The 23982-nt window shown below is 45.6% G+C and overlaps 1 protein-coding gene across 1 annotated transcript; it reads left to right on the top strand.

Moving 5' to 3' along the window:
* The first annotated feature begins 5318 nt into the window (after nucleotides 1-5318).
* Nucleotides 5319-14062, top strand: LOC124685379 (dynamin-2A-like). Its single transcript, XM_047219721.1, has 22 exons — nucleotides 5319-5474; nucleotides 5563-5613; nucleotides 5722-5842; nucleotides 5929-6033; nucleotides 6511-6572; nucleotides 6930-7047; nucleotides 7132-7474; nucleotides 7632-7779; nucleotides 7881-7982; nucleotides 8070-8189; nucleotides 8595-8678; nucleotides 8784-8911; nucleotides 9384-9468; nucleotides 9615-9747; nucleotides 10110-10186; nucleotides 10291-10347; nucleotides 10624-10762; nucleotides 10848-11002; nucleotides 11215-11331; nucleotides 11418-11485; nucleotides 12037-12209; nucleotides 13592-14062. The coding sequence occupies exons 1-22, from the start codon at nucleotides 5334-5336 to the stop codon at nucleotides 13774-13776; spliced, it is 2712 nt and encodes a 903-aa protein (XP_047075677.1). The 5' UTR covers nucleotides 5319-5333; the 3' UTR covers nucleotides 13777-14062.
* The last annotated feature ends 9920 nt before the right edge of the window (nucleotides 14063-23982 follow it).

Here is a 23982-nt window from a genome sequence, read left to right as displayed (position 1 = left end):
AAGAGCCGATGAGGTCGGCTTCGAGGATCGCTTTGATCTCGTCATGCTTCTTCTTGATCTCCTCGGCCGGATCCTCGTACTTGACCGGAGTGCCTTCCGCCATCTCGGATGTAGATGGCGATGCGGTTGATGTCGAAGATTGTCCCACCGGGCGTGCCGAATGTGTTGCGGTCGAAACCCACCGGCGGGCAGCGACGGGCAACACCGTAGAGCCGGGAATCTCCCGGGATCGCGGCCGACCTCGGTCCCTCCGAGCGACGGCCCGCAAAGCCTTCGGCACGCACGTCCGATGCCGATGCAGGGCGTGCCACCCGACCTATACCTGGTCGGGAAGGTGTTGGATGATGCCTCGCTTAGTTTCTCGCATGGCATACACGTAAACGTTAAATACGAGCCTCGATCGGCTCTCGGGTTGTCCCGTGAATCAGCTCAAAGAGCCGATCCACCCATGATGCGTACGAGGTGTACGATCGGATGGTGGTCCCGCTTGATCAAGATAAAGCTAAAGCGACCTACTACGATTTGGGGTTTTCACCGCATAATCGGAACATCCTACTCGTGATCGAGCCCGGCGGCCACGCACGGTGATCGTAAACCGACCCTAGACAAGGCCTAAAAACCAACACGAAGTTGATCCTCGGAACATCCTGTCTAGGGCTAGCAAACTACTCCCTACGCGCCACTGGATCCTTCGACCCGTTTGTAAGGCCTAACAATGCAGATATTAAACTAATCCTTGAGGAACAAGGAGCAATCATAACGGATCGGATCTACTATATAATGATCAAGCGGGGTGCCGCCCTTACACCCAAGATAGGTGTAAGGGCGGCTAGATGTCTAAGGGTCGCACGACGATATCATATTATACGAAGAACAATGCTAACCCTAAAACACCTATGATAACTACGTTGCTCGCCATCAAAAAGGCTTAAGTACGAGCAACGCATGAACGATGAATAAACGTGTGCTGCCTAGATCGCAAGATGCGATCTAGGCAGCATGATGCTTACCCGGAAGAAACCCTCGAGACGGGGGAGTTGGCGATGCGCCGAGATTGGTTTGTGGTGAACGTGATTGTTGTTTATTTCATAAACCCTAGATACATATTTATAGTCCGGGGGACTTTCTAATTCGAGCGTGCACCTAACCGTGCACGGGTTAAACTCTAACTTCTAAACGACACGTATCCTACTATGTTACGTATACACGGGCAAACTAGCCCAAACTTGGTATAGAAGGCCGATTCATGTATTTCTTCTATGTATATTCTTCAAGCCCATCTCCAATCGCGGCCCACCTCTGATCCGGTCAAATTCTGGTGATAACAGATATGATATGGCCTTTCTTCTTGTGCTTTTGATCTCAATCTCCAAAGCACGGACATGATCTCCATCATCACCAGCATGGCGTCAAGGTCAGTGGCGCCGCTTCATGGTTGTTCATCACTTATAGCTACTATAACAACTACTTGAAATAAAGCTATTACATGATGAATAGACACACAAGTCTTTAACAAAAATTAAAGAGAACCATTAGGCTCCTGCCGATTGCCATAATACAATAATGAACATCTCATACATCAAATATAATCATCATCACATCATGGCCATATCACATCACCAAACCCTGCAAAAACAAGTTAGACGTCTCTAATTTGGTTTGCATATTTTACGTGGTTTAGGGTTTTCGAGTAAGATCCAATCTACCTACGAACATGAACCACAACGGTACTACTAGTATTGTTAATTGAAAGAGTAAATTGCATCTAAACTATGGAGGGAGAGACAGACACCCGCAGAGCCACTTATGCAATACAAGTTGCATGTCAAGCATGGAGAAAGTCTCATGAACGCGGTCATGTAAAGTTAGCCCGGGCCGCTTCATCCCACCATCCCGCAAAATGCAAAGTACACTAACTAAAAACAACAAAAGTAACACCGCCCACAAACTCATTGTGTTCTACTCGTGCAACAGATATATGCATAGACACAGCTTTGATACCACTGAGGTTCGTTGCATGAAAAACAAATTTTTTCTACCGTGAACATGAACAAAAACCAAGATCCAATCTAGGAAGAAGCAAGATCTAATCTATATGATCGAAGCAACGAGATGTATGTGAGATTCCAAAGTTTACGAGATTAGGATGTAGTCGATCGTCCTGTGCAGCAATCCGGCAACACTTCCGTACTCGGTCGTGCGTACGGTGTCGATGGAGCCCTTCCTCTCCCCGTTCCAGCGGGCAGCGGAGGTGTGGTATATCCCCTCGGAATCCCAGTAGCACGACGGCGTGGTGGTGGTGGTGGAGGAGAAAAGCTGCAGGGCTTCGCCTAAGCCGGAGCAGACTTGCGGTGGAGGAGAGAGGGGGTGGCAGACTTTTGTGTCAGGGGTGGGCTGCGCCCCCTGCCCCCTCCCCTCTTTATATAGGGTGGGAGGTCGATTGGGGTGGCCGCCCTGCGCCCCCATCCCATCCAGGGCCGGCGGCCAGGGGGGAGGCCCTAAGGGGTGGCCGGCCTGGGCCTTGAGGCTTGGTGCGCCTGGCCCATTAGGGCAAGGCAACACCCCCTCGGCCCATGTTGGCCCTCCTAGAATGGTGGACCCCCGGAACCTTCTAGAACCTTCCCGGTCTTTCAGCGAAAAAATCCCGAACTTGTCCGAAACCTAGAAATCAACTTCCCTTATATGAATCTTATTCTCCGGACCATTCCGGACCTCCTCGTGATGTCCTGGATCCCATCCGAGACTCCGAACAAACTTCGGTCTCCATCTCATATTCCGAATCTACTTATGCGACATCGAACCTTAAGCGCGTCACCCTACGGTTTGTGAACTATGCGGACATGATCGAGACTCCTCTCCGACCAATAACCAATAGAGGGACCTGGAGATCCATAGTGGATCCCACACATTCAACGATAACTTAGTGATCGATTGAACCATTAACATACGATACCGATTCCCATTGTCACGCGATAATTTACTTGTCCGAGGTTTGATCATCAGTATCTCCATGCCTAGCTCAACCTCGTTACCGACAAGTAGTCTTTACTCGTACCGTGGTATGTCATCTCTTGTGACCTTGTCACATGCTTACAAGCTAATTAGACGATATTCCACCGAGAGGGTCCAGAGTATATCTATCCGTCATCAGGATGGACAAATCCCACTCTTGAGTCTTGATCCATATGCCTCAACTCACACTTTCAAATACTCAACCCCATCTTTATAACCACCCATTTACGCAATGGTGTTTGATGTACTCAAAGCATCCTTCCGGTGTAAGTGATTTACATGATCTCATGGTCGAAGGACTAGGTACCTATGTATCGAAAGCTTATAGCAAGATGAACTTAATGACTTGATCTAATGCTACGCTTATTTGGATGTGTGTCCATTATATCATTCATCCAATGACATAACCTTGTTATTAACAACATCCAATGTTCATAATCAAGAAACCATGATCATCTATTACTCAACAAGCTAGTTATACAAGAGGCTTACTAGGGACTCCTTGTTGTTTACATAACACACATGTATCAATGTTTCAGTTAATACAATTATAGCATGTGATACAAACATTTATCATAAACATAAAGATATAATAATAACCATTTTATTATTGCCTCTTGGACATATCTCCAACACCTCCGGCTGTAGCTCCTTGAATCGGGCATGGTGCCGATTACAGCCAGACACGTGGGCGAGTTGGTTGTCGCCCTTCCGCGGGAAGAATTCGAGCACATATCCACGAATTTATTGACGCGGATCTCGTCAAAGCCCTCATCCGTGTAGCATCGCCCTCATCGGCTTCGAGCACGGGAGCGGTGCACACGCTCCTAGGCGATAGACGGAGCACGACCAGAGCGGACAACAACAACGGTTGGGGTGCGCCAGGACGGAAGGGCTGGCGGTGGGTGCCGATACTCATCTGATCGGAGCGTGGTGACCTACCGGTGGTCAAATCTGCAACGGAAGCAGAGGTGTTGTGGCACCTACGTAATTTGTGCCATGGTAGATGGAGACGTGAGAGGACACAACGAAGGGTAGTTTGGAGAGATTGGCACTAATTCTTTACCTCACATGCCCACGCCTTCTTCTTTGAGGAAAAAACTAATTTTTTTACGCCTTAAGCATATGGACTAGAGTTGTAAATGGTACGGATAATTTCCGCTCCGAATCCGCATCCTCATCCATTTTTAAGGCTATGGTATGCGATTTTTCAAATTCGACGGATACAGACACATATACGGATATTGATATGCGGATATCCGGCGGATGTGATAGCGGATATGGTATGACTATTATCCGACGGATACGGAATATCTGCTTTATTTACGGATTTTCCGGCCTATTCAATTAGGATAATCCGATTATATTAGCCCAACCCTAGCCCAAGTGTCCAATTAGTCTTTATGTATAATACAACATAGCGTTTAGTGATTACATCACGTAATCACCGCTAATAGTAGGGGTGCAGTGAGACGATCACATGACATATCATTTCCTCATCCTGTGTACACGCATCTCTCCGGCTATCCGACCAACACGTGGGCAAGGACGAAGGTGTTGGTAACCACCTTCATCTCTGTAATAAGTACTGAGATCTTCACATTGGTGATATTTTGAACTATCCGCCACTCTATGTTATTCTTTTGAGGGAGTTTTTTTTTCATATATTTTGCAATGGTGAAAATATGTCTTCCTACGCGTATCTATCCGATATATTTTGTCCGTTTCCGCTCCAAATCCGCTCTGTTTTCGATCCGCATCCGTAGTCCGATATAATCCACGTCCGAATCCGACAAAAAAAATGGTAAAGGATATGTAGAGAGCATTATCCGATCCGCTTACATCCCTAACAGGGACAGAGGGAGTATTTTTTCTAGCATATTATGCTTGTCTTCTATTGCAGATTACGGATGCTCATCAAATATTGCAAAATGCACATGACACCACAGTATCTGGATGAGATATTTGTTTTGAAGTCTTCGAGATTTCAAATCATGCTGGATTTTTTCAAAATTAGGAGAGCGCGTGAGCCTCTCAGAGTCCTGACCGGCCCAAGCAAGGCCTCTGCCGAACCGCACTGGCTCTGGCTGGACCTGGACTCCTCCTTCGCAGCCAAGCAAGCAAACGACTACTCCTCCCTCCCGTGTTTCCCATCTCTCTCATTGTGTTTCTCTTTCTATCTCTACCTCGCCCACGTCTCGTCTCCGCAGATTTCAAATCCGCGTCGGGTCGACGACGAGGGCCAGGTCTCCGCCGCCGCCGCCGTCCCTGTCCGCTCCCGATCCGGCGCCCCGCGAGATCCGCCCGTCCCCAGGCCGACCATGGAGGCCATGGAGGAGCTGTCGCAGCTCTCCGAGTCCATCCGCCAGGCCGCCTCGCTCCTCGCCGACGACGACCCCTCAGACGACTCCGCGCCGCGCCGCCCCTCCACCTTCCTCAACGCCGTCGTCCTCGGCAACGTCGTAAGTACCGCCCCGCCCTCCCCCGGAAACCCCCCTACCACCCGCTCCTGCCTCGATCTAACCGATCCGTCCCGATCTATCTGCGCAGGGCGCCGGCAAGTCGGCCGTGCTCAACAGCCTCATCGGCCACGCCGTGCTGGTAAGCCTTCTCAGCCTTCTCAGCCCAGCAGCCCCCACCTCCCACCTCCCTCCGTACCTCTCCAGCAGCGTCTTATCTTAAATTTGGCTTGGGTGGCCTGTGGTGCAGCCGACGGGGGAGAACGGGGCGACCAGGGCGCCCATCGTGGTGGACCTGCAGCGGGAGCCGGGGCTCAGCACCAAGTCCATCGTGCTGCAGATCGACAGCAAGTCGCAGCAGGTGTCCTCAAGTCAGTAGGATCTCACAACCCCTGCTTCGCCGCTTGTGCACCACTGCGGTTTCAGGCCTGACCTGATACTGTCCGTTGTCGTGCAGGTGCTCTGCGACGGTCTCTGCAGGAGAGGCTCAGCAAGGCTGCCACCAGTGGGTCTGGGAGGGGACGCGCAGAGGAGATTTCCCTCAAGCTGCGAACCAGCACAGGTTTGTTTGTGCACCACTAATAATTTAGCGACAATCTCACTCAACCGATACTATACCTTATCCTTCCATCGGCAATATAAATAGCACTGCAGAGTATATACTGCAGCTGAGGATACGAAACAGCTGATATACTCTAGACATTAAAATAGGACCTGGTGAAGTTGTCCTCGTACTTGCAGTAGTACACAACATTTATGCATCTAAATCAGGCTAGGGTTTTATGTCTGTTGCATTGTATGTGGTGTGGAAAAAGCAGCAGAGGAGAATCCTGCGATGTTTGTAATTCCTGAAGCATGAGGAATCTAATTTGTTCCGCAGTCAGAGTGTTTCGTTGTTATCAACTGATGATGATAATTTCCTCTGCTTAGTTTTCGTCCTGAGTCTGTTATCACTTCTTCTGCCTGCCTTTATTATTTGCTGTGGTGCTCGCGAAAACCTACCAATCTCTCATTTTACATTTTCTTGTTATGTTTTCAGCTCCTTCCCTAAAACTGATTGATCTACCTGGGTTAGACCAACGAGTCGTGGATGATTCAATGGTAAGCATTTTATTACTTGTGAGTTAGTTCTGATATACTGCTAATGCTTAAAGATTATATATCAGAGGACTTCACAATACCCAGTCATAAAAAAAAAGAGTCATAGCCACTGTTCAAAATATATTGGTTGAACCTCGACCTAAACATCTTATGCCATCTATGGGATCTATATATACAATGGTCACAGATTATATCTTGCAGAAATCATATTTATGTTGTTATTCTCCTTATATCGAGTTGGAGCCTTTTGAACTATCTTATTTGCCTACTGATAAACAGCATGCCAAAACTTGTTCTTTAATATCGTCATACTTGTTTACCTTGTGTTATAGAATGCTGACTACCTTTTAAATTCAGATAAATGATTATGCCGGACACAATGATGCAATACTGCTAGTTGTGATACCCGCAGCACAGGCAGCTGAAGTTGCATCATCTCGTGCACTTAGGCTGGCGAAGGACATTGATTCAGATGGTCTGTCTTTAAACTGGATTAAATATCATAAATAATAACATCTCCTGTTGTTCATTAGCAAATGATGTTTTCTGCTTGCTGTAGGTTCTAGAACTATCGGCGTTTTAAGCAAGATTGATCAATCAGAAGGAGATGCGAAAACTATAGCTTGTGTGCAGGCTCTTTTGTCGAACAAGGGCCCAAAAAACCTTCCTGACATTGAGTGGGTTGCTCTGATTGGACAATCCGTTGCAATTGCAGCAGCACAATCTGGAGCGGTTGGTTCTGAAAACTCGCTTGAAGCTGCATGGCAAGCTGAAGCTGAGAGCCTCAAGTCCATCTTAACTGGAGCTCCTCCTAGTAAGCTTGGTAGAATTTCTTTGGTTGACACGATTGCTAAGCAGATACGAAAACGGATGAAAGTGCGTGTTCCTAATCTATTGACTGGGTAAGATGTGTCTCATGCTCAAATAAGTGCAACCCAGTGCCTGTTAATTTGATCTGCATAGTACATGAAATCCTTCCCTTATTACATTGATGTTAATTCAGTACTGTATGTCTAGGGCTGCAATAGCATGCTCTCACTTTCTGTGTTACTATTTTAGCCTTCAGGGTAAATCCCAGATGGTCAAGGATGAACTGGCAAGGCTGGGAGAATCTATGGTACAAAGTGCTGAAGGAACCCGAGCAGTTGCGCTGGAGCTGTGTCGGGAATTCGAAGACAAGTTTCTTGCTCATATTACTTCTGGTGAGGTTAGTGTCTAATTTCAACAGCTGTACGTTTTGTGGATTTGAATTATGCTCCCCCAACATTGAATAATGCTTAACAAGATCAGCGCACCTTTTCAACATAGGGGTCTGGTTGGAAAATTGTCGCAAGTTTCGAAGGAAAGTTTCCAGATAGAATTAAACAGCTACCACTGGATAGACATTTTGATCTCAACAATGTCAAAAGGGTAAGATCAATTTCACTTGTAACATACACTCTAACTTCAGCAGACAAATTTGCACCTCTTATGAAAGGTATTCTCTTGACTTGCTAGATTGTCCTGGAAGCCGACGGTTATCAACCATACTTGATATCTCCGGAGAAAGGGTTGAGGTCATTAATAAAAATAGTACTAGAAATGGCAAAGGAGCCATCACGATTATGTGTTGAAGAGGTATGTTCCAGTCCATCCAAGTAATAAGCATGGTTGGTCAACAAAAGGAACTAATTCATACTCCTTTCTAGAAAGTATCGCAATCTCAACATACTCTATTGTTTTTTTATAAATATGCTCTACGCCACTTCCTCCCTGGGCACCATTAGAAAAACCTCCTCAATTTGTGGTCTGGTTCTGTTTGTTTGCTAGGTATTGATGCATGTGACTTGAAACCTGGTGTCACTTTCAAATTCTAGTTGTCCAGACTTATCTCTGTTGGGTGGTTTCGTTGCAGCATTGTTTCTATTATGTTGATGCAATGTATTTAGCATCCATGTGCTTGTGCAAGGTTGAAGAATATTTTGGTTTATCTATCTTGTTTAGTGCCATGTGGATAATAATCTTTTATTGTTCATGTACTAGGTACATCGTGTATTGATGGACATAGTCAATGCTTCTGCCAACGCCACACCAGGGCTTGGAAGATATCCTCCATTCAAGCGCGAGGTATCACTCATATGTTTGACAAGCATCTTTTTGCTCCTATTTACTTGTTGGTAGGTTCCATATTTGACCATTCTGGCATAAACTTTCTTTTGTCCTTTCCTCCAGGTCATTGCAATAGCATCAAGTGCATTGGATAACTTCAAAAATGATGCCAAGAAGATGGTAGTTGCTCTTGTTGATATGGAGCGTGCCTTTGTTCCTCCTCAACATTTCATCCGGCTAGTACAAAGAAGGTCGGTTGTTCGTGTTACTACCTGCTGTTTCACCCTTCTTAATATTCCCTACTTACAAAGCTTACGTAGATCTTGTTACATTTTTTCTTGCAATTTGTAGTCATTTCACATAATCAATTTTGCCATTTTAAAACTAGAACAAGAATCTTAAATTTGGTTGGCTTCTACTTCATTTTGTCTTGCAGCTTGTAACTTCATTTCCCATAATCAGTTTGGCGTAGATCATTCTTAATTCCATCTTTTCACCCTTCCATCATTCTTAATGAACTATACGCCATTTTTCTCTTAGTGACTGCCAGTAATTTTTTCTAGAATGCTGCCCCTTGTTTACTTTTTATCGCTCATCCCTTTTTGGTTTCCTTATACTGTTTCTGTTGGGTTTCATATCTAGCCTACCCCAACTTGCTTGGGAAAAAGGCTTTGAGGTTGTTGTTTCTGTTTGTGACCCTTGGCCTTTTTGTCCGATTGGCAGAATGGAGAGGCAGCGTCGTGAGGACGAGATGAAAAATCGACCTTCCAAGAAAGGACAAGAGGCGGAACAATCCATGACAAACCGGGTATGACTCGTGCTTATTTGTCTTAGGATGCACACTAGCATGTTTTATCAGAAAAACAATCTTCAAAAGTAATGAACTTTTTAGATTGGTAGACATAGAGCACATGTTGCCTGTAGTGGTTAACATAAGGTATTATTTGGTTTTAGGCCTCCAGTCCCCAAACAAAATCTGAGCAAGCTAGTGGCAAATCAACAAAAGAAAAATCAAGTCCGCAAGACAAAGACACGAAGGAGGGACCAAATTTGCAGGTTGCTGGTCCAGCTGGTGAAATTACTGCAGGTAAAGAACCATGCATTTAATTTGTCTGCTGAAGTTTGGCCATCATGGAAATCTATTTTCAGTGTTCCACACTTACGCTTGTGCAAACTGTTATTCTGCTTGGGCTAGACCATGAAATGCATAAAGAAGTTTCTTGTTTACATGTCTTAATTCATTTGCAACATCATTGTTTCATGTAGAAATGGAACTTAATCCCTAGAGAACTTATCAATTTATTCCATGTAGAATGACATGAACATTTCTACAAAAAATCATGGACCATTTTGACCACATTTTCGAGAGTAACATGTCTATCCAGGATGTAAAATTACATGCTGATTTATGCAACCATTAAGTGTATAAAATATCCCCCTTTTCTTCAGGTTACCTTTTGAAGAAAAGTGCAAAAACTAACGGGTGGAGCAGAAGGTGGTTTGTCCTAAATGAGAAGAGTGGAAAGGTTGATTATTCTCATTGTTTTCTTTTAATAATATATTTGGCACTTGTTGATTTTTTTATTTGTTTGGTATGCCTGAGTTCAAATCGCCATCTGTTTTTTCTCAGCTTGGATACACAAAGAAGCAAGAGGAACGGCATTTTCGTGGTGTCATCACTCTTGAGGTGTGCAGAAGCTCTGCTTTTGTTTATGTTCTCCCTCCGTCCCATGAAACATGTCTTAACTTCGTCTAAGTTTGGATGAAACAAAGTTAAGACATCTTTCATGGGATAGAGGGAGTATCTTTTATTCAACCTTGGCACTGAAATGATGGGAATATCTTTGTTTTACTTCTTCCATTAACTCCACCGGATGAGCTAACTGATGTCCACACATGTAACTTATGAGAGTTGTATAAAATGAATTGATTTGGTAACTTTGTATTCTTTCTTGTTGTGTAGGAATGCAACCTTGAGGAAGTAGAGGAGGAAGAACCTTCTAAAAGCTTAAAGGATTCAAAAAAGGCTAATGGACCTGAAAAAGGCCCAAGTCTTGTCTTTAAGATAACTAACAGGGTCGCCTACAAGACAGTGCTTAAAGGTTTCCACCCCTGAACACTGTAGTATCATTTGTACAATTGTACCTTGTTTTTGCAGTTTCATAAAACGGTATTCTTGTTTTGCAGCTCATAGCGCTGTTGTATTGAAAGCTGAGAGCATTGCTGACAAGGTTGAGTGGGTAAATAAGATAAAAGCTGTAATTCAGAGCAAAGGTGGTTCGTTCAAGGCTGCAGATGCCGATGGTGGTCCTCTGAAGCAAGGCCAGCCAGAAGGCTCCGTCGTAAGTTCTATGTTATGCACAATTGTCCCTTCTAGTTTCAGTTCTATTTTTTTTTCTATTTCTTCTCAGTTTGATAGTAAGAGTGTTATTATGCAATTCCAGTTTTGCTCATCACTATGCTCATTCCTGTGGTGTGTCAACATGACATGAATCTCCTGCTGCCTTGTGTACATTTCAGTAATTTAATTGATGTCTGATCTGTATAATTTTAGAAGGACGCAATGGTGCGGAGACCAGCTGATCCTGAAGAAGAACTTAGATGGATGTCTCAAGAAGTTCGCGGTTATGTTGAGGCTGTTTTAAATAGCCTAGCAGCAAATGTCCCTAAGGTTTGTGTTCTAGTTTTGTTCAGTTTATTTGACCTAATCACCAAGGCCAAGTTTTCATAAAAAGAAAATCTTTATTTGCTTATCAGGCTATTGTGCTTTGCCAAGTGGAGAAGGCAAAGGAAGATATGCTGAACCAGCTATACACCTCAATAAGGTGAATGTTCTGTCCAATAGTGTCCATTTCTTCTTCTGGAGATTTATTCCTAGTATTTCATGTTGATGTATTAGTACCATCCAAGAGGAAAAGGCAAATGCAAATTTTGAGATGCATGCAGCATGCTACCTTTGATGCCTGGTTTCTAGACTGGCCAAATGGATCAGAAGCAAAAAGGAATCCTGATAGCCTTTATCCACACCATCTATTAGGTTTAACATAGTTCATTGGTGGTACGAAAGGGATATATTTATGACTAAGGAAAGTTTGTGCACCCACAGCAACTTGTGATATTTTGACACATTTTGAATATGTTTGTCAATTCAATGTTTGATTCCCGAGAATATAATTCTCTCTGGGACATGTGATATGATCTATTTGTATGTCAAAGATCTTTTTTAGGGTGTGATGATGCATTATTTCCAATCTGTATATTCTCTTCATATGTATCATACATCTGCTTGCATGGTAGATGGAGATTCAATGCTCACTTTAATTCGCATATCACATATCTCTAACACTTCATCCCTTCACTCATTTCTCATTATTAGTGGACAAAGCAATGCAAAAATTGAAGAACTTCTGCAAGAAGACCACAATGCTAAACGTAGAAGAGAAAAGTTCCAAAAACAGTCTTCTCTGCTGTCAAAGCTCACACGCCAACTCAGCATACATGACAATCGAGCTGCTGTTTCCTCTTACTCAAATGACAGTCCTGAAGCTGGTATGTTTCTTTTTGCTTTTTTCTGAATACTAGCGATTGAAAATTGTTTAATACTTCCTCTGTTCACTAATATAAGACTACTAGCGAGGGAGTAGCTCTCTACAGTTGCCTGACTACCGGCACAACTTTTTGGCACCTAAGGTGTGTGTTGAGGTGGCGCAAATCCTGATCTGGTATGTCAGCAATTGATACAAAATAAGTAGACATTTGTAAAGTGAAAAGGGCAAAAAGACAGCAGCAAGTTCAGCAACTTAACTTACCTCACCCTGACATGTGCACCCTAAAGAGCCAGCTGCAACACTGCCCCTGCCAAGGGCAATCGGAACAGGTGAGGTTACCACTTACCAGCCACTGCCACTGAAGTTTGACCAGCTTCTCACCAGCCGCCACCACTTGTGACTATGGTGAGCAGTGATAGCTGCAGCCAGATGTGGCGGCTGCAAGCCACCTAGGTTCGGCTGCCAGTAGCGCGTGTCTGTGAAACAAGCTGACAATGCCGGTGACGAATAAGTACTTCATTGCCAGATATGCTTCCCCGTCCCAAGATTGACATGTGTCGGCCAGCCACCAATCGCTTTGCACCTCATGCCGACACCATATCATACCTAGTTGGTGCCTTGATACTGACACACATATGACACACAAACGCTAACCAACTCCATGCCTAAGCAAAGCTTTGGCGACACCTTTATAAATATGGATCCGGTATCTAATATAGGCAGTAGGTACCTGATAGCCCTCTCATTGGTAACTCGTATGGTAGCTAAATCACCTTTTTAGCGGAACATTATGATTAATAATATTTAAATGAACTGGAAATATGTTGTTTTACCTTATTAGTAGTACCAAGTTGATAAGGTAGTATCTGTCTGGTATGCACTATTTTATGCTGTTTAGTATGTCGGCCAACCCAATGTACTTGCTTGAAATCATGCTTTAGCTATTTTTTTTTGTGTGCCGCATGTGCTAGGTTTTCTGGTTTATAAGCTGATTTTGCTAGCTTATGCGCATAAATACCGTTGGATTCGTTCGCAAAAAACTTTCTTATGATTGTTGTATATGTTGTGCAAAAATTTACTGTCAAACTTCAAACTTGGCTATGCCCTACATTTCCATACGGGGCTATACTTAATTTATTTGTCCGGTTTACACCTAATCTTTTCACTACTACTGGCTTCTGCTACATGTTGCAATGTAGGTGAGTAATGTGAATTGTTGCTACTCCCTCCGATTTGTACTAAATCAGCGACACTTAATATGGATCGGAGGAAATATTAGATTTCAGGGTGTATCTGTAATTCTTAGCAACTTAGATTGAGATCGATATGATGTGCATATTCTTTTAACTCAATAAATATTTGTTTGAACAAAATCATTTGCAGGGAGCCCACGGACACCGAGCCGCCCTGGTGAGGACTGGAGGTCGGCCTTTGACTCTGCAGCAAATGGCCCTGCTGCTGCTGAATCAAGGTCGAGAAGTGCTGATGGTCGCAGTCGGCGCCCTGAAAATGGAGATGCGAGCCGACGCACACCAAACCGGATGCCACCAGCGCCACCAAGATACTAATCGTGCTGATTAGTATAAATGCAAACCATGTCTTCTTGCTAGGCACACGTCCTATTTCTGATTATTGGGGGAGATTGGAATAGCGGATTTGTTGATTGGACGATAGAGTGAGCGCTAGCTTGGTGGAGAGATTGCATGAACGGCTTGTATGCGCGGGGGGCCTTGAGTTGTTTATAGAAGAAATATATATAGTGAATCTGTTATCTCTATTGGTTCATTATCATTTTGGCATATTGATATCTGATGACTGATGCTGTTTCTTTCTATAGGTTTTTGTGGATCTTGATTCGTTCTGCAAATTAGAGTTCACATTTCGTAAGTCGTTCCAAAACGAGGCTAAAAGTTTGAAATATTTCTTTGATATAAGGCTTTGCTGATCTATTTGCACACATGCAAGTCATTTAGCTAGAAATTCACCGGCACCTAAATGGGCCTGTTCTTTCCAACCTCTCGAGGGTTAGACATCTGCGCTTTCCTGTGGCTAGCCTTCACACCTTTATGGATACACACGCATTTCGTATTTATATTAATTGTCTCTAATATACTATCTCTTTGAAAAGCCACGAAGGGCCTGGAATCTGTATTACAGCTGTGGGTGTACATTTGTATAAAGGACCATAGAGAGAAAGGAAGTTACAATGAGACCCTGCACTTTAACATGGAACACCCTAAAAAAGATTGAAGAAATGCAATCAAGTTCTTGGAACACGCTGGCGATGAGCAGCCTCTAGATGCCGCCACTTCTCTTGCCAGGGACGAACCACTTGGAAGAGAGGGAGCTTGGCCGACCGCTCCGAGGCTGTAGAAGATCCTCGGATGGAGGAAGAAAACGTTGCAACCGTTTTCATTGCCGAGCATGGCGGGACTCGGCTTCTAGCCAAAGATAGCGGCGACAACATTACGTCGTCACGGAAGAAACGTTGAAGGGAGAACATACTATGAAATCTCTCGAGGATGTCGCCAAACTCCAAGAGCCACCGAGCTGCCAACCTCGTCTCCCTCGCCACCATGGCCGGTCAAGGGAACAGAGACAACACCACGACCTTGGGGAAGACAACAACTGCGCTTATCGAGAGAGCCAGTCACGGAAGCAAACTCAGTCGCCTTCCACCTCGGAAGAACCGTAGAGGGCTTCGTAGACGAAGGCTTGGCGCCACGCTACCGCACCAGAGCAGAGGAGAATCCCGCCATCCTTCAGCTCCACCTACTGCTTCACTGCACTCCTTCTCTCCCTCGCCTCCACGGCTAGCCACGAGAAGGAGAAGCAACACCACGGATTTGGAGAAACCTAAGCTTATTCATGGATATACCTGAATAGGAGGTGCCCCCCGCCCGCTCCTGCCATCAGAGCAGAAGAACACTAAGAACTCCAACCAGGCTGCACCAGATCTTGCCCAAAATTACCGGTGCCCTACTCCATACTACTAGCAACTCGCCGAATCTAGCCCTACCACTACTTCTACTCCCTAGATCTACTCCGCCGCCGCCCCTTTGCCACCTCCAGCTGGCTATTCATGCGAGAGGGGATCGGGAGGAACCCGACCCTATGTTGGAGACTCTCAGAACAATGTTCACATGCATGCAAATGAAGTACTCCGCGTCAAATAAAATTGACTGGAGGAAGTAGATGTATCTATAGAGACATTTTAGTTCTAGGTACATCCACACTACCGATAAGTAATATGAATAGGAGGAAGTAGTATCTTTGTTGATTTGTCGGGGATTTGAAATGATAAATCTGACCTATAACAAAATGTTCAACACAGAAAAAAGGAGTTCTCAAAAGTAATTTTGGATCTCACCATTTTTCTCAAAACTATACATGAGGTGTTGAGGCTGCACTGCTCAATGCCCCATGTAAATATGTTGGGGTGCCGCGCCGATGTAGCATTAGAGCAAACACAATAGTAAAGCCAAACACAAAGGTACAATGACATATTGGCAACCATGAAAGATAGTGATGTTCCAATTCTGGACAGGGCAAAAAATCACAAAGCTAAGAACCTTGACTTTGATTCAGGTCCGTTCATAACTATTGAGTTAGGAATTGATTTAGGAATTGCAATGGGGTTAGTTGATCATAATTTGAACAATTTGAGAGATCAAGAGCAAGCTAGAGTTAAAATGTTCATAAATAGGAAAATCTCGAGCCAGATGTCACAAAAATCAGAGGCTATTGACATTGTGCTTCAGGATTTGCAACTCACTAAGGAGGGCTGAAGACATGGATGATTACTTTTTTAACTTTCCAATGTTTGGTGGTGAGAAGGAATATAAATATGCTACCAAACTGGTGCAAATCAAAACCCCTATCACAATCGTTCCAGAAAAAAGAGGTGGGAGGAAAATAAAGTAAAATTGATATTATGTTGAGTGGTTTTATATGGAATAGTAGAGGGACAGGGACATTGTCAAGAATGGTTATATAAGGGACAACGTGGTGGAACATAAACTAGTTTTTATGGGGATACATTAAACCGAGATACGTGACCATCCCAATGAGTTCTTGTAGAGTATTGGTGATTTTCACTGGGATGCCATTCCCACTAGGGGGTGATCGGAGGAATTCAAGTAGGGGTGAACAAGTTGACTATGATTGGTTGGAAAAAGAATTGGTTAAATTTTTTTTTTTCACATTTCTAATTACTAGCAAAAATGACATCTTCCCTTGGAATCTCGTGGTGGTGTATGGAGATTTTCAAGAAGATGAGTAAGTCAAATTCCCGATCGAATTGGTTAATTTCATTAGAAGCTCACATATACCCATCATGGTTGTTGGATATTTTACCATGACTAGAAAAGATAGTGATAAAACACGCTAGGGGTTATACCATATGGAGTTCTTTGTTTAATGCAGTCATAGATTAAGGGGGCCTCATGGAATTTGCGTTGACACCATGTGTAGTCGTAGAAAATACACCTCGTGCAATTATCATGATGACTGTACCTATGAAATGCTAGACATAGTTCTTGTTTCACCTTCTTGGGAAGAACACTTTCCTTTAGTGTGTGTGGTCACATTATCTAGTGATATTTTTGACCACACACCTTTGCTCATCAAACGTGGGGAAAAAAGACCCGGCATTAGTTTTGATAGCAAAAATATGGCAGGAGAACTATGCTGGTAGGAAAATCATTGACAAATGGCAGGGGAGGTTGACAAAAATGAGGCAACAATTATCAGGATAGAGTGAAAATGTTGAGGGAGAATATGAAAATAAAAGAGGGGTATTATCAAAGAGACAAGATGAAATTGATAAGAAAGGGCGGAGTTTGGATTAAGTGTAATAGATAAAGCTACACAAATTCATCTCCAAGTTCAACTTAAAAAGATTTTAAAAGAGGAGATACAATGGCCGCAAAGAAGAAAAGAAACTAAAATTATTGAAGTAGACAATAATACAAAATATTACAATGCCAAAGTTAATGTGAGAAAAATAAAAACAAACATAAGGTTGGATGAAGATGAAGGGGTGATGTAATGGAATGAGAATTTGAAAAGATACATTCCCGATTTCTACCAGAAGCTATTTGGACACCCTCACGACTATAGCATTCACTTTGAGGCTACTGGAGTTGACAGTTGAAAAGAATAGTATATTTCTAGTTCAAGACTTTTCAATGGAAGAATTGCATGTAACATTGTTTTTGGCATGGTCACTAACAAAGCCACATGCCATATATAATTTTACCAGCTGAACTAGGACCCAGTCAAGCAACATCTTTCTAGGATATGAAATAATTTCCACATGGGAGACCTAGATGTTGATAGACTCAACTATGGAGTGATTACCCTGATATGAAAAGGTCACGATGCTGAAAAAATTCAAATATAGGCCTTCCTAATGTGAGTTTGAAGATCTTAACCAAAGTTTTGCTGAACAGATTAACTTAAATCATTAAGATTAAACTTCCAGAAACTTCCTTTTTGAAAGGTAGATTGACACTTCAGGGGGGTTTGTGTTCTTCATGAGACAATTCATGATCTACATAAGAATATAAAAGCAGGGGTCCTCTTAAAAATCGACTTCGAGAAGGCATTTTATAAAATCAAATGGCCATTCATATGATAAATAAAAGTGAAGTGGGTATAAACGTCCTATATAACTAATTGGTCCATCCCCATTAACATGTTTATCTAAACATGCAATGTACCCACCTCAACAAAATATGTGTGTTTTAGTCTGTGCATCCCATTTTGTCTAGTTCGTTCTTTGTGTTGTGTATCACTAGCACCGTGCACATACTTCTTGTCGGATCCATCGTACCAGCAACCTCTCTACCGACTGATGACGTCTCACTAGCTTGAACCTAGCGATGAGGGAGTAGGAGGCCCACTCACACCGCAAGATAAATGCCGGAAACTAGTGGAGATCTTAGCCACCTCACTCAGGTGATGTCGCTCCTCCTTCGACACCTGCCATTGTAGAGGGAGGGGCATTGGACGCAGTATTACCGCCAGATCCTACCACTATTGCAGCCACTTCGTAGATCCTCCGGCCACATGCCCAAGGCGGTCACCTAGGCATGTTAAAACTCACAAGTGTAGGGGATCAAGTATACTTCCTCCATCCTAAAAAAGGATTGTCACAACTTTGTCTAGATTTTCATGTATGTAGACTTGTTTTAATGTGTAAATGTTATCACCAGATTTTGGCTAAATCAGGAGGTGGGCCGCGATCAAGATGGGCTTGGAAGATTACATATGAAAGATCTATGAAGCGGCCTCGCACGGAGAAGTTGGGCTAGTTAGCCCGTGTATCTTAGTAGAATAAATTATGTATCGATTTAGAAGTTAGAGTTTGTCTCGTGCACGGTTTAGTGCACATCCACATTAGAAAGTCCCCCGGACTATAAATATGTACCTAGGGTTTATGGAATAAACAACAACTCACGTTCAACCCCAAAAACAAACCAATCTCGGCGCATCGCCAACTCCTTCGTCTCGAGGGTTTCTATCGGTAAGCGACATGCTGCCTAGATCGCATCTTGCGATCTAGGCAGCACAAGCCCCACGTTGTTCATGCGTTGCTCGTATCGAAGCGCTTTTGATGGCGAGCAACGTAGTTATCATTAGATGTGTTAGGGTTAGCATTGTTCTTCGTTTAAGCATGCTTACGTAGTGCAACCCTTGCATATCTAGCCGTCCTCACGCCTATCTCGAGTGTGGGGGCGGCACCCCGCTTGATCATTATTTAGTAGATCTGATCCGTTACGATTGCTCCTTGTTCTACAAGGATTAGTTTAATATCTCGCAATAGTTTGGCCTTACAAAGGGGGGAGGATCCTGTGGCACGTAGGGTGGCGTTCGCAAGTCCTAAACGGGATGTTCCTAGGATCAACTTCATGTTGGTTTTCTGGCCTTGTTTAGGATCGGCTTACGAGCACCGTGCGTGGCCATCTGGCCCAACCTCGGAGTAGGATGATCCGATTATGTGGTGAAAACCCTAAATCGTCGTAGATCTCATTAGCTTCATCTTGATCAAGCAGGACCACCAAGTATTCGTACACCCCGTACGGATCATGGGTGGATCGGCTCTTTGAGCCGATTCACAGGATAACCTCGAGAGCCGATCGAGGCTCGTATTTAACGTTTACATGTATGCCCCGCAGGAAACTAAGCGAGGCAATCTCATCACCTTCCCGACCAGGTATAGGTCAGGTGGCACGCCCTGCACTTCGCAACGCCGCGTGTGACCGGAAGAGCATTGCGGGCCGTCGCTCGGAGGGGTCTCAGCCAGCCGCAGCTCTAGGCTCCCCCCGGCTCTACAGTGTTGACAAGGCCGCTGCCCGCCGGTGGGTTTTGGCAGTCAACACATTCTGGCACGCCCGGTGGGACAAATATGGTGTTCATCCTCCCTTCGGAGTTCAATGCCCCAGGGTTAGACGAGACCTCCGTGGCACAACTTGACTGCGGCCCACGGCCGGTTATCTTTGAGAAGCCACGAGACAGAGCTACGAGCATCCGAAGGCCCCGTACTTACGAGGGTATATTGATGGGAGGCCTGTAAACAGGATGCTGGTAGACACCGGAGCGGCAGTTAACATCATGCCATACTCTATGCTACGTCGGCTGGGACGCTCGAGTTCGGATCTAATCAAGACCAACGTAACGTTGAGCGATTTCAACGGCCAAGCATCTGAAGCACAGGGAGTTCTGAACGTGGATCTGACCGTAGGAAGGAAAACCATCCCTACGGCGTTCTTTATCGTTGATAGCACGAGCAGCTATGCTGTTTTGCTGGGAAGAGATTGGATCCACGCCAACTGCTGCATTCCTTCCACGATGCACCAATGCATAATACAGTGGGATGGTGATGAGGTGGAGGTCGTCCAAGCCGACGACTCGGCTGAAGTCTCAACGGCCGGCATGAATGCATGGGAAGCGGCAGGCCAAGAACCCCTCTCGTGCATCAAATTGGACGGCTGCGAGCGCATCGATGTAACGAAGGGAAGGGTTAAGCTAGTTTTATCCACTGGCCTGACCATGTAGTTGAAGCCAAGCAATGTGCAAGTCGGCGAGGCTGATCCTTGTGATCGGCCCCAGGGACCTGTGAAGGAGCATTACAAGACCTTTACTGAGCAAACAACGTGGAGGCCGATTCCAGTAATCGGCCGGGAATATCCTCACCCACCATTCTGCCTGGGTTCAACATGTTATCCAACAGAGCCGATACCATCAATTCTCTTGACAGAATCGGCTCGGGGGGCACCTGTGTATATAAAGTACGAGGGTGTGCAACAGAACCATTTCATCTTCTGTTGATGGGTATTGGAACATGGGGGGCCGATATACAAGTCGGCCGGAAAAATAAAAAAAAAAAAAGTTTCGGAAAATTTCAGGCATAGCCGATGCAGCAGGCATCGAAAAATTTCAGGCATAGCCGATGCAGCAGGCATCGACTTAAGAGCAGAGGGGGTAGTTCCCTCCAAGAGTCTGGAGAGCGTCAGAAACACGAAAACGTTCTCACCGGAAGGTGCTTCAGCCTGCCGAAGATGATGAGCTGATCCGATCAGCAAGGCGCAAGGTTTGGACTAAAGAAGCTCGGGGAGGGCGGCTCGTCCCGGAATTCCCTCATTCTAAAAGAGCCGATTTGTTCTAAATCGGTTGATACGGCGTTGTGAGTTAGAAACCAAGGATGATTGACGTAATCAGCTCGCTGCTATTCTTACCTTGAAGGCCCGGGGGCAGCTCACTTTGAAGGTCTCTCGCTCCGGGAGCCGATCTCGTTGGGATCGGCCGAACTCGCACCGCAAGTTACCCGAAGAACGGTGCCTATGTTGCAAAATTATCATAGCTTGCTGGATCGGCCGTATGGACCCTCAACGGAAGGGAGGTAATCGGGCTGGTGGCCCCGCGGGGTAATTCTCTTGGACAGGGTTGGGCCCGCCCCGAAATCTCAATGGTGATGATCCATCCTTTACCCTCGCCGTGGCTAAGGCTCTGGGGGCAGCTCGCCCTCGAGGTCTAACCAACTCGTCAAGGTGGGCCCGCTCTTCGTGTCGGCTCGTTCAAAAGACGGTGTTTATTGTAGAGGGAAGCTGTCGGAGCCGAACGAGCAGAACTCGGAGAGAATAAGGAAGAGGAGACCCGACATTATTTCAGGAGGTTTGCCGCTAGGTCCAACATGTCATCTTGAATGAGATCTTGTGGATTCGCGCGAATAAGGCTTGGACTTGTGTGGCAAGGAGTTTGGGTCTAGATGGATCTATCTCAAAATCTAGTGTGGGAGGCCGGCGCGATGCCATCGGCTTGTTGGGCATGGTCTAGTGTGGCAATCGGCAGAATCAGGAGGGAAGACAATCGGCTAAATTATCATAAATGGAATCGGCAAAATCGAGTTGGGGAATTTCTTCATTGATGAGCCAGATTTCTTACAGAGAAGAGCTGATTGCCCTCAAAAGAGAAGACCAGGGGGATACATTGCCCCGTCTCGCTACCGCTAGTCCTATGCTAAGACCCTATCTAGGGGCCGCTGCTGCCCTCGTCGTCGTCGTCGTCACCGTCGCCGCCACCGCCGGTGCTACTCCCCGCCGGCTCGTCGTCGCCGCTCCGGCGGCCGCCGATAGGACCCTCGTCGTCTTCGTCCTCTTCGTCGGCGTCGTCGTCACCGTCGACGTCGCCGAAGTTCCCGGGCCGCAGGTGGCGGCGTTTGGCCGGCGGCTCATCGGAGGAGCCGTCTTCATCCTCTTCCTCCTCTCCCTCTTCCTTCACCTCCTCGGAGGTGGTGAAGTCCGCCCGAGAGAGGCGGTCGTCTTCGCTCTCCACCACCGCTTCCTCGCCAGCAAGGAAGCGGAGATCGCTCTCCCCGTCGGTCCGGGATTTGTCATCCTCGGACCGGACGGAGGAGTCATGGTCCTCTTTGTCCCACTTTGTCGGGGCAAGGATGTCGTACGCCGCTTGCGTCCCCCACGAGGGCGTCGACTCTCGGATTGGAGAGGACACGTGGGAAGGATCCGACGAAGAGGAAGAGGAAGAGGAAGAGGACATGGTTGCGAGAGGAGGGTTTTTTGGAGTGCCACCGCGGAAGGGGAAAAGAAGAGAACCGTTCGTTGCGGCTAAATAAAAGGAGGTGGGGGTTTTTAATTTCCGAGCAGCTCTCGAGGACATGGTGCCAAAACTCGTCAAATCGTGCGGAGAAGTTGGGAAGGCAAGTCGTCATGATGAGGCATGTTGCGACAGCTTCGCTTCTGCCGTGATACGACCCCCTCCGGGGAAAAAAACAGAGTGGTTTTGGAATTACCATTACCAAAACCAGGGGGCATGTGTTATCACCAGATTTTGGCTAAATCGGGAGGTGGGCCGCGATCAAGATGGGCTTGGAAGATTACATATGAAAGATCTATGAAGCGGCCTCGCACGGAGAAGTTGGGCTAGTTAGCCCGTGTATCTTAGTAGAATAAATTATGTATCGATTTAGAAGTTAGAGTTTGTCTCGTGCACGGTTTAGTGCACATCCACATTAGAAAGTCCCCTGGACTATAAATATGTACCTAGGGTTTATGGAATAAACAACAACTCACGTTCAACCCCAAAAACAAACCAATCTCGGCGCATCGCCAACTCCTTCGTCTCGAGGGTTTCTATCGGGTAGCGACATGCTGCCTAGATCGCATCTTGCGATCTAGGCAGCACAAGCCCCACGTTGTTCATGCGTTGCTCGTACTCGAAGCGCTTTTGATGGCGAGCAACGTAGTTATCATTAGATGTGTTAGGGTTAGCATTGTTCTTCGTTTAAGCATGCTTACGTAGTGCAACCCTTGCATATCTAGCCGTCCTCACGCCTATCTCAGGTGTGGGGGCGGCACCCCGCTTGATCATTATTTAGTAGATCTGATCCGTTACGATTGCTCCTTGTTCTACAAGGATTAGTTTAATATCTCGCAATAGTTTGGCCTTACAAAGGGGGGGAGGATCCTGTGGCACGTAGGGTGGCGTTCGCAAGTCCTAAACGGGATGTTCCTAGGATCAACTTCATGTTGGTTTTCTGGCCTTGTTTAGGATCGGCTTACGAGCACCGTGCGTGGCCATCCGGCCCAACTCTGGAGTAGGATGATCCGATTATGTGGTGAAAACCCTAAATCGTCGTAGATCTCATTAGCTTCATCTTGATCAAGCAGGACCACCAAGTATTCGTACACCCCGTACGGATCATGGGTGGATCGGCTCTTTGAGCCGATTCACAGGATAACCTCGAGAGCCGATCGAGGCTCGTATTTAACGTTTACATGTATGCCCCGCAGAAACTAAGCGAGGCAATCTCATCACCTTCCTGACTAGGTATAGGTCAGGTGGCACGCCCTTGCACTTCGCAACGCCGCGTGTGACCAGAAGAGCATTGCGGGCCGTCGCTCGGAGGGGTCTCAGCCAGCCGCAGCTCTAGGCTCCCCCCGGCTCTACAGTGTTGACAAGGCCGCTGCCCGCCGGTGGGTTTTGGCAGTCAACAGTAAATACATGCAAATCTAGAAAAAAATGAGACATCCTTTTCAAGATAGAGGGGGTAGTGCTTTTCATTTAGTATTAAGTGTCGAACCCATGAGGAGTGGAAGAAACTAATTCCAGCTTGGCAAAGTAAACAATAAGAGATGCAAGGTTTTTGGTATTTTGGTGTATAAGTTCTTGAAAGGTAAAAACACAAGAAATGTAAAATGCAAGTAACAAAGTAACAAGATCTTGTCAGAGAAAGCCCAGTCGCCTATTTAGCA

The sequence above is a fragment of the Lolium rigidum genome, chromosome 1 (genome assembly GCF_022539505.1).
Source record: "Lolium rigidum isolate FL_2022 chromosome 1, APGP_CSIRO_Lrig_0.1, whole genome shotgun sequence".
Taxonomy (NCBI): Eukaryota; Viridiplantae; Streptophyta; class Magnoliopsida; order Poales; family Poaceae; genus Lolium; species Lolium rigidum.
This window is presented reverse-complemented; position numbering and strand designations above follow the sequence as displayed.

What these genes read in the sequence shown, in the direction of transcription:
- LOC124685379 (XM_047219721.1), top strand. Translation starts at nt 5,334, where the DNA reads ATGGAGGCCATGGAGGAGCTGTCGCAGCTCTCCGAGTCCATCCGCCAG. An exon ending in CACGATTATGTGTTGAAGAG is followed by an intron (nt 8,190 to 8,594) that starts GTATGTTCCAGT and finishes TTCATGTACTAG; the next exon opens with GTACATCGTGTATTGATGGA. An exon ending in CTACAAGACAGTGCTTAAAG is followed by an intron (nt 10,763 to 10,847) that starts GTTTCCACCCCT and finishes CTTGTTTTGCAG; the next exon opens with CTCATAGCGCTGTTGTATTG.